We start from the raw sequence: 15,586 nt of genomic DNA, 5'->3' as shown, positions 1-15,586 counted from the left end.
TCAAAAGTACTCAATATATATTATAGTATCTTACTTGAAGTTTCTATATTATTTAAATGATTAAGAAATTAACTTATCTGATGACAGGAATTCACACATGTAACTATTTTCATGGCAATTATATAAACTACTTAAACAATGCAGAATTAGACATATTTAAGTCCATTACAAAAAAATTTTAAATGGCCCACCTTCCAGTAAGAATGTCTTGTTTAATTTGCAAAAAATACTGGTACCTTAAAAAAAAAGATGACATTTATTAGAATTATAACAACTTCAGTTATAAGAAAATGTACCCTTATATTAATATCTAAATATTTACCTTTATAATGTATACCTTGGCAGATGTAAAGATATTTTAAGAGTAAGTTTTCATAAATTCATGAATCCAAATCTCTAAAGTTATTTGATGAATCAAAATTTGAACTTCAAATGTCTTATTTCCATTAGCTTTCACTATAAAACTGCTCAAGAATGAAAGACTTGCATAATCAAGGGAGAGGATTAGGAATACACATTTTGAGGATATGGAAAAGTTAAGTGCCAGAAATACAGGAAAGATGACACAGCAAGACACTAAAACCTAATAAAGAAAATATTTTTTACTGAAGTAAGAAGCTAGTTCTAAGGACAGGCTTTGTGCTGAATATTTTAGCATTAGGCTTGTTGTAGAGTAGTAGCTGTCCACCTCCATTTGCACCCAAGTTTGCTTTCATTAGAAAAAAAAATCAAGTTCCTTTCTCTACCATTGCTTATTACTATAATTGTCAAATACCCAGTGTCCTTTAAAACCAGCAAAAACTTAAGTATTCCACAACAAGACTATCATCTCTGCCAGTGGGTAAGCCCTTCATTTAGAATGATCAAAATGCCTGGGCAAAAATCACCTTTGCTATATAATGTTCACAGAAGACCATATTTTGTAGTTTTAAATGGTCAAAGAGAGAGTTTTCAAACTTTTGTTTTACCCTATTAAAACAAAAGTACTACATATTCCAAGAATCAAAAGCCATTAAAAATTGCAATAAGGCTGATTAAAGTCATTAAAAAAATCTTTGACAATCCGCAAATTACCAAAGAATGTACTTTAGGTTTTTAGAAAACCACCTATTTCATTATTTAAAAAAAGAAAGGAAAAAGACAAGATATGCATATTTTGTTTCATACATTATGAAGTATATAAATTCCCTGTTAAGATTAATGCTTCATTTTATAAATTCATAAATTCATCTTATAAATATTACTGACTTAATCCAAGATAGCATATTTCTATCAGCTCTACTTGGTTTCATCATTAAAAGTTAAAGTTTCCTGATAGTAAACAATTTTATAGTCAGGATTTAAAGGTCATTTATGTCTTTGTCATTAATACTATAACTCCTATACAAATAATACCCATACTTATGTACTTATATATTTATTTAAATAAGCAGGAGTGTTAGAATGGAAACCAGAATTCAAGTTCTAGGCTAACTAGCCTCCTGTGCTACTCGGTAAATTACTTAAATTTTGGCTGGGCCTCAATTTCTAAATTTGCAAAAAGGAAGTAATAACACTTACCTAGGATATATAGCTCAGGAATTGGGGAAACCCAACTATAATGATGCCAGCACTTGCTAATACTAACTGACATTTAACCTGATGGGAGCACATGGACTCCACTATTTTTTCCTATTAATTCAAAACGAAATCTCAAAGTAAGGAGACACAGATTTTTTATATTCTATGGGTCTAAACCAGTCCTGAAAATGTGGCTGAGAGTGTCTTGTTACTAATCATGACCATCCCGTTAAGGATACCCAAGTACTAAAGCTTAAACCTCGTCTGTGTATCAGAACCACCTGGGGAAGTTGTACATGCGTAACTCAGGTCCCATGCGAGACCTACTGAAACAGAATCTAGGAGTGCAGCCAAAACATCAGCATAGTTTAAAGCTCCCCCAAGTGATTCTAACTTGTAATCAGGGTAGAGAATCATAAAAACTAGCCATTTACTCCTTTTACCAAATAGCACATCCTATAACACTTCATGATAAATAGTTTTTAAAATAAAGCATTATCACTAGTGAAAACAAACATAATCTTCTAGACCAATGAACTGAACAAAATTCCTCAACTGCCATCCAACTTGATTTCACTTTCTTCTAGTCCTGGAAGTCATTTTTACTTAATTATTGTGAGACATAAAAAATCTTTGTTTTTAACAGGCTATAAAAGAACCAACACATTCAAGATCCATGCAGAAATTCAGTTTTCTGAGTGAAGTAAATTACGAACCTGGCTATATAACTGATAACTGCTACGTTAAGAAATTTTTCATAAATATTAAGCACACAGAAATACAATTTAAGCTATCTGTATTTTAATTAAATATTTCTTATACATTTAAAATCTGATTCCATAAAACATATGTACTATGGCAGATACTGATACTTCATTTGTAATCACATGTACTATAAATAACAAAATGCACATAATATTGTTTTACTATTCATAGTTTTCATTAATTCATACTAGTAGCATTGGAGTACATGAAAAATTAGGGGAAGTTTTAGAGTACTGAGAATTATTTAATAAGAGATATCATTACTTTATCTATTGTGGTTTTATCTAACAACAATAGAACCAAAACCTGAAGGATTAAAGGTTATTGGAAGATATTCGTATAACACAACTCTCAAAAATAAATTAGCTTAGATGCTACCATTACTTTCAAATATAAGGGCTACCTAACCCAGAGCCTATAATCCTGAGTTCTCCCATTACAAGAGTGATACCCTTTCCTCCTCAACACACGAAAAAGACCCTCAAGAATTTCAACATCATTTTTCTTACTCGGTTTACTGTTGAAAACTCTACAGCTACTTAAGATCTGGCAGTTGCAGATAAATATCTTTAATTATTCTTTTGTTTCTCCACTCCAACACAGTATGCTAATAAATAATCAATTCATTGAAAACTAACATACTATGTGTCTATAGGTGGATGTGGGTACAAATTTTTAATTTGGCACTTGTCATTTAGATAATTCTGAATGTAGTCAATGACCTGTATTTTTATATCTGAGAATTTTACAGAAGGTATAGAATGCTTACATTTTATTCTGATATTTTATTTTTAAATTAACTACTATTTCTATCATTCAGGTTATCATTCAGGTTATTTTAACGACAGTTACCACACTGACGGTATTTCTATCTATTTCTACCCTGAGCATTCACCTAACACTCAAGAAAACTACCAAAATGTTTATCTGGGTCATTCTTGAGCACACTTTGTCAAGTGTAAGTGACAACAAAATAACACAGTAGCATAAGCTCAGACTTCAAATGGGCAGTGAAGTGGGCATGTAAAGCCTGGAACGTGCTACAGCACTCCCTGCAACATCCTCTGGAAATTCCATTACATTTTCTTTAAAATCAAAGATTAAAAACACCAAGGGAAATAAAAAGGTACCTATGGACTGTTATGCCTGCACATTATATTATTATATATTTTATAAATGTTATGTTGTCTTCAATGAAAATATACAAAGAACATGCTTTTACAAAAAAATTTTTTCTTCACTGTGTAGGTCTGTTGGATACAAATTCAGCGTCATGTGTTTACTCAGTCACAGTAGTGTTTGTATGGCTCAGGAGGCTGCTTGTGGCTAGATGGGGTGGCCCTGAGCCCCTAAAGGCGGCTTAGTCATCCAAAAGTGAAGGAAATAATAATCTTAGAATATCCATAACTTATTCTTTGTGCTGGCTGGGAAGCTCAGAATTACAGTGTGGTAATCTATTTTTGCCTAACCCAATTCAAAATTTCATATTTGAATTCTGACAATATTTTCAAGAAAAATATGCTCCATAAACCCACCTTGTATATTCTTCTTGTAACTTGTTGGGGTCACTTACAAAAAATTTGACTCTAAAGTTCAAACTGTAAGGAGATCCTCCTAGAATTAATAAAAGTAGTTCTAATTAATCAGATTACATTAATCTTTTATGTTTATAATGTATACTTTTAAAACATTAAGTAAATATATATGCTCACTCTTTAGCTGCTTCCTTATTGGTTTGTTTGGATCCAGCCACCTCTGAAAAATAAATAAATAAATCTGATAGCTTTTTTCCATAAAGAATTAATATATCAATTCTTGTAAATGTGTTCCATTTGAAGATTAGTGCCAAGAATTGCATTTCTGAAAAGGTTTAGAATGGAAAAAATCCATTACATTACAGACAAAATTTTTCATATCAAATTTAACACAGAATTTATGCTAGAAATTACTGAAAGTATGTGCGGTAGCTTTAAGAGTTGAATTTCCTATCAAATTATACAATGTAATAACTGCTATTTCAGAAGTAAAGATGCTTACAATAATTGTAGCAATCTGAAGTGATTTTCATTGTATTTTAGCTGACAAGATTTAAAATTTTTTCTTTACCATTCATGAAATTAAATTTGGGGTTTTATACTCTCATTTATACAAAATTTAACTACAGAAGTTGAAAATTTACTCTTAGTAAATATTTTATTATAACTTCTACCCTATTCTTTAAAACATTACAACACCCCCCCTCCCAAAAAAAAATTTACTAATTTTGTAAGAGATAATGTTTAGTTTTTGGAAGGAACACTTTTTGTACGTGAGAATTTTAAGTACTCTCAATACTTCTGAATGCCACTTAAACTCTACTTCTGGAAAATTATAGATGAATTCAGCAAATATTTCAAATGCTAATACATTTTCAGTTTAAAAAATTAGAATATAAGGTATAATATATGGTAGTATTTTTAAAGAAACACACAAATAGAAGTCTATGCATCATTATTTATAAACTTAATTCTTACTACCCAATATTTCAATCCATGCAAACAAAGCATCATGGATTTTAATAACAAATGGCTGGACAAAATCCATGAGTCTTTTCTCTCCATTATCCTTAACATCCAACACATTACATTCATTTGATTCTACCTTCAAACTATGCCTAGAATTTATCAATCCTTCTCCATCTACTTGGTCACATTCTTTATTTCTGGTCTACACTCTGGTCATAGCCTCTTAACTATTTCCTCAGCTTCTTTTGTAACCATTTTCCTCTTCACCCTGCTTCTAGAAGCCAGAATGGTTTTTTTAGAAAACAAACATGATTGTGTCACTCCTTGATAATTCCTTCACATGTGGTGGTTTCTCAGTGCAAGGTCCAAAGGCTTTACCATCCATGACTTGCATGCCTTCTTATGTCTTCTACCTCAACAGCTCCAGACACAGTGGCCTTCTACCTCTCAAAGATGCCACTTTAGGGCCTTCGATTTCAAGCTTCCCTTTCATAGAATCTCCTTTTGCTTTCCTTCCTAGGGCTGGTTTCTCTTCATTATCTACAAGTCTCAGCTTAAATCCTGCCTCCTCAGAAACTTTCATTTACCACACTACCAATACGTCACATGGCTCCATTATTCAATTATCGTCTAATAAGTAAACAAGGAACAGTACATTTATTTTATAACATTTTCTCAATTATTTTAACTTTTCATTACTTGTCTCCACTAAATTATAGACTTCATGAAGTAAGGGATAAAATCTGTTTCAGTCAAGACAGGCTAGTCAGAACCTACTATAGGGCTTGGTGTACAATCTATATTAAAAATATTTATGGGAGGGCTGGCATTGGAACACAGCAGGTTAAGCTGCTGCCTGTGGTATCAGCATCCCATATCAAAGTGCTGGTTCCTCCATTTCTGATCCAGTTATCTGTTAATATGCTTGTGAAAGCAACAGAAAATGGCCCAAGCGCCTGGGACCCTGCCACACATGTGGGAGACCCAGATGGAATTCTGGGCTCCTGGCTTCAGCCTGGTCCAAGCCTGGTTGTTGTGGCCATTTGTGGATTGAACCAGTGGATGGATGATCTCTTTCTCTCTTAGTCTCTCCCTTTCTCTGTCATTCTGCCTTTCAAATAAATAAAACTTTCAAATATATATACATATATTTATTTATTGAAGGGCCAACCAAACCTGCTGAATAACTCAACACCTGGAAGTGGGGAGTATCTATTTTCTTTGCCAATGATCAGCTGGTTTTCAGTATAATTTAACATATTTTGTTTATCTTATCTATCCACCTATCTATCTTCTCAACCATTTATCTATTAATCTAATGATTTTTTCTTCATATTTTTTAGAAAATACCATACAGCACATTTACTAAATTAACTAAAAATGTGAGAACAATTACTCCATTCAAAGCCTGCCTTCTCTGTTCAGTTCTTCAAAATATTCTGAGCTCAGGGGTTGGTGTGCCTTGGCATTTGGGATGCCTGTGTCCCTCATGAGAGTGCCTGGTTTGGCCGGCGCCGCGGCTCACTAGGCTAATCCTCCGCCTTGCGGCGCCGGCACACCGGGTTCTAGTCCTGGTCGGGGCACCGGATTCTGTCCCGGTTGCCCCTCTTCCAGGCCAGCTCTCTGCTGTGGCCAGGGAGTGCAGAGGAGGATGGCCCAAGTGCTTGGGCCCTGCACCTGCATGGGAGACCAGGATAAGCACCTGGCTCCTGGCTCCTGACATCGGATCAATGCAGTGCGCCGGCCGCGGCGGCCATTGGAGGGTGAACCAACGGCAAAGGAAGACCTTTCTCTCTGTCTCTCTCTCTCTCACTGTCCACTCTGCCTGTCAAAAAAAAAAAAAAAAAAAAAAAAAAAAAAAAAAAAGAGAGTGCCTGGTTTGATACCTGGCACTGCAACTAACTCCAGCTTCTTGTTAATGCAGACCTGGGGACCCAGTGATAACTCAAGCGGCAGATCTGGAATGAATTCCTTGTTTCTGACTACAGTCCCATACAGGGTCCGACAGGCATTTGAAGAACGAACCAGCAGGTGGGAGGGTTCTCTCTCTTGCTCTGTCTGCCTCAAATACTTAAAAACTTTTAAAACACAGAAGCTAATATTTTGAGATCAGAAATGCTATCATATTTAGGTTCACGAACAGATGTTTTAAACTGACACACCTTGGAATACAATGATAAGCACTGGGAAACTTTGACAGCACTTATTTATAATGACAATGATATAGATTCTTGGTTTAAATCATGAAGGTGGAACAATGCTACAGTACACTACTGGACTGTAAAAATGGTACTCACAGTAATACACATCACAATAAGCTGGGAAAAAACATGGAAAAAATTCTACACATCAATAAGAAAAAGACGAACATTAATACAAAAACAGGCAGTGTGGAGACAGCATTGTGGCACAGAGGGTTAGATCACTTCCTACAATGCCAGAATCCCTTGAGTGCTGGTTCAAGTCCCGATTGCCTTATTTCTGATTGAGCTCCCTGCTAACACACCTGAGAAGGCAGTGGAAATGGCCCGAGTGCTTGGATCCCTTCTACCATGGGAGACCTCAAAGGAGTTCCTGGATGCTGGTGTTGGCCTGGCCCAGCACTGGTCCTTGTCACTATTTGGGGAATGAACCAGCAGATGGAAGAACTCTCTCTCTATAGTTCTGCCTTTCAAATAAATAAATGAATTTTTAAAAAGAAAAAGAGGCAGTGGATAAGAATAGGAATTCAGACAATGAGATAGGAATGGCCTTGTTTATGAAAAAATATTCAATCTTGATCATAATTAGAGAAATACAAATTAAATCTATACTAACTTATTCCTTCTCAACAGACTATTAGGAAGGACTAGAATTTTTTATGACATCTCACAACAGCAAGAATATGAGAAAACAGGAACCCTCATGCAAAGCTTGTGAAAGTACAAATTGTGCTATTTCAATGGAAGACAACCTGGCAGTATTTATAAAAATATACAATGCATAGGCTCATAGATCCACAATATATTCTATATATACACATATTGGATTTGTATGTATGTATACACACACACACACACACACACACACACTGTATCTCCATGTGAAACAAGACCTTTACTTTACACTTTACACACACATAAATCTACTCAAAATGGATCCGAAGACCTATATCTACAGTCCAATACTATCAAATTATTAGAGAACATTGGGGAAACTGCAAGACATTGGTATAAGCAAAGACTTCTTGGAAAAGACCCCAGACTCACAGGCAATCAAAGCCAAAATTGACAAATGGGATTACATCAAGCTAAAAAGCTTCTGCACTGCAAAGAAACACTCAGCAAAGTGAAGAGGCAACTGACAGAATGGAAGAAAATATTGCAAACTATGCAACTGATAAAGGGTTAACATTCAGAATCTATAAAGAGCTCAAGAAATTCAACAACAACAAAACAAACAATCCAGTTAAGAAATGGGCAAAGGCCTTGAACAGGTACTTTTCAAGAAAGGAAAGCCAAATTACCAACAGACACTTGAAAAAATGCTCAGGACCACTAGCCATCAAGGAAATGCAAATCAAAACCACAATGAGGTTTCACTTCACCCCAGTTAGAATTGCTCTTATACAGAAATCAACAAACAACAAATACTGGCAAGGATGTGTGGAAAAAGATACCTTAATCCACTGTTGATGGAAATGTAAATGTGCGCGGTCACTGTGGAAGACAGTATGTAGATACCTCAGAAATCTGAATATAGTCCTACCATATGATCCAGCAATCCCACTCCTGAGAATTTACCCAAACGAAAAGAAATCAGCATATAAAAGAGTTATCTGTACCCCCATTTTTATAGCAGCTCAATTTACAATAGTGAAGATATGGAATCAACCTAGATGTCTATCAACTGAAGACTGGATAGAGAAATTATGGTATATATACATTGTGGAGTACTACACAACTGTAAAAAAAAAATGAAATTCTGTCTTTTGTGACAAAATGGATGTAACTGGAAACCATTATACTTAGTGAAATAAGTTAATCCCCCAAATATAGATACCATATGTTTTCCCTGACCCATGGTAACTAATAGAGTACCTAAAATGTAATGAATGGAGTGAAATGGACTTTTGAAATTCAATGACTGTTTATAGCCCTTGTCTCTTCTGTTGAGAAATACTGGTTTCTTTTCTTCATACTATTTGTTGAACTCTTTTACATAGTGTTAACTTTATGATCATTAAATAAACTGAACGTAGATCTTTATAAAAAATTAAGAGTGGGAATGGGAAAGCGAGGAAGAAGAAGGGTTGGAATAAGGGTGGGAGGAAGAATAGCATGGGAAGTATCACTATGCTCCTAAACCTGTGTATATGAAATATATGAAACTTGTTAACTTAAATCTAAAATTAAAAAAAAAATTGCTAAATTGAAAAGAAAAATTAGCTGTTTAAAAGTATTGCCTCCTTAGTGGGTATGCAGTAGTATATCATTCCTTTTATTGCTAAATAATGTTCCACCATAAAGATATAGCATTTGAGTTGTTTTATTTCTTAAATACTATGAATAATGCTGCTATAAACATCTGAGCACAAATTTTTATGTATGAACATATATTTTCAAGTCTTAGGTTCTATTTTTGTTTAATTATAACTTGAAAATAAATCTTATAAATCCCCCAGACTATGTAAATAAATGGGCATTGAGATTACATCACAATCTATATTTAGTCATATTTTAATTTTCTATACCAGTAACTGTACCAACTGGGTTACTGTGCTATATCTGAAAAAAGATTCTTAACTGTCTGCAATGCAATATATATGAACATTGAATATATTTAACTTTTAATATCTAATATTAATATCAATAATAAAGGATATTATTTTATCAACTCCATTAATTCATACAGTATTGTCTATTTAGATATAAAGCTCTGTTTCCACTCTTCTCAAAGCCAATTTCTCATTCTTTAACTTGTTCATTATTTTAGGCCTACTGTATATGAGGCAGTGTGCTAGAATCTAGGGTAACAGAAAAGAAAATCAAGACAAAGTTCCCAAAAACAAGCATGTTTAAGTTAGGAAACATATCAGCTCAAAAAAGTATTATCACTGCTTTAGGGATACAGGGAACGAAGTAAATAATACCTGCACAGTAGTGGTGGTCAAAGGGCTTTAGAAAGTGACTTTCACTCAGTTTTTAAAAATGTGAAGGCAGAGGGAGGGGGAAGGTGAAGGATGAGTGGTAAGGAGTGAAGACATGGGTTAAGGTGGAGGTTAGATATTGCAGGAAGAGAATCCATTCACGCACAGAAAGCACAGATCAAGTAACTGCATAACTGATCCGTACAATGCTCCATTTATATCAAGTTTTAGAAATGTTTAGCTGTAATAGTTGCCACTGTTCATCTTAATGGTAGTTAATGGAATATTAACCTGTTTCTCATAACTCAATCCTATTTGTTATAAATCAGAAACTTGGGACAAAGTTTTTCATTTAAGAGAAAGTGATCCCATCTGCTGGTTCACACAATGGCCAGGGGCTGAAGCTATGGATGAGGATCACCATCCAGCTCTTCCACATGGATGCCAGGAATCTAACTAGTTGAGCCATCATGTTTCTTCACAGGGCCAGTATTAGCAGGAAGCTGGAGCCTGGAATTGAACCCCAGCACACTGATGTGGGAATCTTAACTGCTATATTAAGTGCCCACTCCACGAGAAAGTCCAATAGTAACTTAAATTTATTTTTTTAACATTTCATGTATCTGAAAGGAGAGTTATAGGAAGAGAGGGATCTTCCATCTGTTAGTTCACTCCCCAAATGCCTGCAATGGCTGGTGCTGGGCCAGGCTGAGGCAAGGAGCCAGAATCTTCATCTGGGTCTCATTTGTGGGTGCACGGGTCCAAGGACTTGGGCCATATTCCCCTGCTTTCCCAGGCACATTAGCAGCGAGCTGGATCAAAAATAGAACAGCGAGGGCTTGAATCAACATTCATATGGGATGTCGGCATCACAGGCAATTAATCTGCTGTGCCAGAATGTCTGCCTCAGCTTTTGAGATACTTGGGCATCTCACACATAAAGGAATTCTGGAGCCACCAAGAACAGTAAACAAATAATTAGCTCAGAAACACAGCAGAGAGAAAAGATGTGGAAATTTTAGATTTGATTCCAACTTTACCTTTCACTATGTTACCCTAGGTATATAAAATAAAAACAAAAGCAATGCTGAAAAACTAGAAAGACCCAGTAAGTCCTTACCTGAACACTTTCCCACTACTGCTCCCCGTCAAGCTTTCAAGTCTTTCTTCATTTGTACAATCAGGTGACCAAACCAAGGGAGCAGTTGTGAATGAAAGTCAGTATCAGATTCACAGGATCTTTTCCTAGAAGACTTAGGTCTGAATAGACCAATAAACCATGAATCTCTAGGCACAGAGTACTGATAAATTTTTTAAAGTTTCCCACAGGATTTGAAGTAGCCAAATTTGGATGAAAGGTCATTTACCCTTTGTTTTCTTTAACAAAATCATTCTGAAAATACCTAAAAACAGTATCAATGTACAATATTCAGATGATACACATACATACAAACATATACAAACAGCAAAGAACACCAGTCTTTCATCTTGGGTCTCCCAATCCTACCCTCTCTTCCTCAGAGGTTACCACTGTTTACAGTTTCATGTATGCCTTGTAATGCTGTGGGACACAAGCATGTTAAGAATTTTGAAATTATGTGTATGTTTGTGTGTGTGTACACATATATCAGTGTTCTCACTGGACATGGTTTATTTCATTTTTATTATCTTTATTCAGTTTGACTAAGATGTTTTGGGATCTTCCTATGTTAACACAAATACTTCAACCTTTTAAAAAAAGATATGAAAGAGATTGACAAAGAGAGGAGAGGGAGACGAACGTGCACGCACACCCCCCCCCCCACACACACACGGGGGAAGGGAGTAGAGAGAGAGAAAATCTTAATCTCTGGTTTATTCCCTAATTGCTCACAATAGCTGGAGCTAGGCCAGACCAAAACCAGAAGCTGAGAACTCCACCCAGGAAAATAAGCACTTGAGCCATCATCTGTGGCCCCTCAAGCACATTAGCAGGACTAGAAGCAGAATTGCTGGAACTCAAACAGCATTCAGAAAAGAGATGTGGGCTTCCCAAGAAGGGCCAAATCTGCAGTGCCATAATGCTGCCCCCTTTAACTTTTCTGATAAATGTACAGTTTGCCTTTGTGTGGCAACTTTACTCAACTATTCCCTTATGAATGAATACATCAGTTTTTTCCATTACTACCTCCAATTTCACATGATGCTGCAAGAGAAATTCTTACACACAGGAGAATTTTTTAAATACTGATACACGCTGCCATCTGCCTTCCAAAAGACTTTGTTACTTTACATTCTCACCAAGTGGTCTGAGATTGCATTTTTCCCTGAACCCTTGCCAGAAATAGGTATTGTGAAATCTTGAAGATTTTTGCTAATACAATATGCAAATAACAATGCTATCTCATTGTAATTTTATTTGGCACATTTCTCATTTACTAGTGAGGATGAACATCCTGTCACATGCTTCTCATTAATGCATACTTTTCTGTTCATGGCTTCTCTATTTTCAGTTGAATTACCTTTCATTTATGGTTTATAGAAGCTCTTTTTCATAGTCTAGATTTTATCAATTTGTTATACATGTTATTCAGTATTTCCCTTCAGTTGGAAGCTTGTCTTTCAACTTTCTTTAAGGTATCTCTTATTGTATATTGTAACTGTTATGCACTAAAATCCATCAGCTTTTCCTTTATAAATTTAGGAAACAACAGTTGCCCAGTATGATTGTAACAAAGCAATATTTTTTTAAATTTCCAGACTTTTTATAGTACTGCTTCATATTTAAATTTGCATTGGAATTTGTCTTTACACATGGTATCAATTAGGAATCTAAATGTAATTTTTCCAGTTTCAGTCAAATGTTCAAACAACTTTCCTGACTTAAATGCCACCATTGCAATAAATGACATTTTCTGGGCCGGTGCTGTGGTGTAGTAGGCTAAGCCGCTGTCTGCGGCGCTCACATCCTATACGGACGTCAGTTCTAGTCCTGGCTGCTCCTCTTCTGATCCAGCTCTCTACTATGGCCTGGGATAGCAGTAGAGGATGGCCCAAGTTCTTGGGCTCCTGCACCCACATGGGAGACCTGGAAGAAGCTCCTGGCTCTTGACTTCAGATTGGCCAGCTCTGGCTATTGTGGGCATCTGGCAAGAGAACAAGTGGATGGAAGACCTTTCCATCTCCCCTTTGCTGTAAGTTTACCTTTCAAATAAATATTTATTAAAAATACGTAAATTAATGACATTCTCAGATAGGTAAAATTCTATTCTTGGGTTGTTTCTTCTACCCCACTGGTTTATGTCCATCTTACTATCAATTATTTTAAGTACTACATTATCGTACTATATTTCTGTATCTATGAAACAAGCTGCTTACATTTTAAATAACTATCTCTAGCAAGATAAACTTGGCAATCATGTCGTCCAATCTACTCACTCCTCCCCCCAAAATAAGTTCAGATTGGAATTAGCAATTGCATTGAATTTACCAGTGGAACTGTAGTACTGAGATGTAACTTTGAGTCATTCTTATCATGAATGTGAAATGTCTCCATTTATTCATGGCTTCTATCACATCTTCCTGTAATTCTATATTTTTTTTCATACTGTTCTTGAAATTCCTGCTTAAGTTTATTTCCATATGTGAAATGGATTTTTTTTTTTTTTTTTTTGACAGGCAGAGTGGACAGCGAGAGAGAGAGACAGACAGAAAGGTCTTCCTTTTGCCATTGGTTCACCCTCCAATGGCCGCCGCGGCCGGCGCGCTACGGCCGGCGCATCGCGCTGATCCGAAGCCAGGAGCCAGGTGCTTCTCCTGGTCTCCCATGCAGGTGCAGGGCCATTTTCCACTGCACTCCCTGGCCATAGCAGAGAGCTGACCTGGAAGAGGGGCAACCGGGACAGAATCCAGCGCCCCAACCAGGACTAGAACCCGGTGTGCCAGCGCTGCAGGTGGAGGATTAACCTATTGAGCCGTGGCGCTGGCCATGGATTAAGATTTTTTTAAATTAATTTGCTATTTTGTTGGGCTATGCTTCCTAAATTATAAATATAACTAGGTACTGAAAAATGTTCACTGAACTTTAAGTGTTAATAGTTCTAATAGTTTTCCAAATGATTCATTTGAACTTTTGAGGCATATACAGGTTGAGTATCAACTATTTGAAATGTTTGAGACCAGCAGTGTTTCAGATTTTGGAATATTTGCATTACATAATGACATACCTTGGGGACAGGGCCCAAGTCTAAACATGAAATTCATTTATATTTCAAATGCATCTCATATACGTAGTATGAAGATAATTTCAATTTTTAGAGCATGTGTATTTAGGCTGCAACCCATCACAAAAGGTCAGGTGTGATACTTTCTATTCTTTTTTTAAAATTCATTTTTATTTAATTGCGAGACATAGAGAAAGAAAGAAAGAGACAGACAGAAGGAGCTAAGAGGAAAGGATCATGCTCCCATTGGCTGGTTTATTCCCCAAATGTCTACAGCAGCCAGGGCTGTGTCAGAGCAGAGGTGCAGAACAAATCCAGGTTTCCCACATGGGTGGTAGGAACCCAATTACTTGAGTCATTCCAGCTGTCTTCCTGTACCGGCAGGAAACTGGCGTCAGCTGCCAAAGCCAGGAATCAAACCCAGGTAATGTGATAAAGGACACTGTATTAATTGCAAGGCCAAATGTGTGCTCCATGTGTGAAATTTTCTACTTGTGGCATCATTTCAAAAAGTTTCAGATCTTGGATTTTTGGATTAGGATGCTCAACCTATAATTAAATGGTTATAATCATATATATAATATACATATACATATGTATACATATAACATATTATACATATACATATATGTGTGTATATAATTATATGAGTTCTCTTCTCTCCCATCTCCCAGCATTTCCAAAACACACAAGCAGCTTTATTACCGGGAGACCCGTATGTGTGTCCTTTGTTCAACCGGAGAGGGAAAGAAAAGAGGAGGCTCAGTAACCTAGTTGCACAAATAATTTATCAAGTTAATCACTGATAGTCATATTGTAACACCCTGAAAACTATCACATATCTATTGTACTCTTCTACACTTTTTTGGTAAGTTTTCCTCGTTTGGTTCTTTTTTTTTTTTAACTTTTATTTAATGAATATAAATTTCCAAAGTACAACTTATGGATTACAATGGCTTCCCCCCCATACCGTCCCTCCCACCCACAACCCTCCCCTTTCCCACTCCCTCTCCCCTTCCATTCACATCAAGATTCATTTTCGATTATCTTAATATACAGAAGATCAGCTTAGTATACATTAAGTAAGGATTTCAACAGTTTGCTCCCACACAGAAACATAAACTGAAAAATAATAGATGATTTTTTAAAATGATGATGAAATCAGATCAGACCTATTGTCATGTTTAATCCCAGTGAGAGTCAAGTTGGGAATTGATAATTTATTTTCTTTTTTTTTTTTTTTTACAGAAGATCAGTTTAGTATGCATTAAGTAAAGATTTCAACAATTTGCACCCCCATAGAAACACAAAGTGAAATATATTGTTTAAGTACTCGTTATAGCATTAAATCTCAATGCACAGCACATTAAGGACAGAGATCCTACATGAGGAGTAAGTGCACAGTGACTCCTGTTGTTGACTTTACC

General features: G+C 35.9%; 1 protein-coding gene across 6 annotated transcripts in view; it reads right to left on the bottom strand.

Annotated features, from left to right (window-relative positions):
• PTPN4 (protein tyrosine phosphatase non-receptor type 4) overlaps positions 1 to 15,586 on the bottom strand; it is a 193,664-nt gene that overhangs the window by 102,532 nt on the left and 75,546 nt on the right. For 3 of the 6 annotated variants that reach the window (XM_051848753.2, XM_051848751.2, XM_017342790.3), the window contains exons 4-6: positions 4,038 to 4,080; positions 3,861 to 3,960; positions 192 to 236 (exon numbers count right to left, since the gene is read on the bottom strand). In XM_051848753.2, the coding sequence (XP_051704713.2) occupies positions 192 to 236; positions 3,861 to 3,960; positions 4,038 to 4,080 (188 nt within the window). Of the gene's footprint in view, positions 1 to 191; positions 237 to 3,860; positions 3,961 to 4,037; positions 4,186 to 15,586 lie in introns of all 6 variants that reach the window. The other 3 variants (XM_051848752.2, XM_002712375.5, XM_070071022.1) reach the window with 2 other exon arrangements.

Source organism: Oryctolagus cuniculus, chromosome 3 (genome assembly GCF_964237555.1).
Source record: "Oryctolagus cuniculus chromosome 3, mOryCun1.1, whole genome shotgun sequence".
Classification (NCBI taxonomy): domain Eukaryota; kingdom Metazoa; phylum Chordata; class Mammalia; order Lagomorpha; family Leporidae; genus Oryctolagus; species Oryctolagus cuniculus.
Note: the sequence above shows the minus strand (reverse complement) of the source record. Positions and strands in the feature narration are given on the sequence as shown.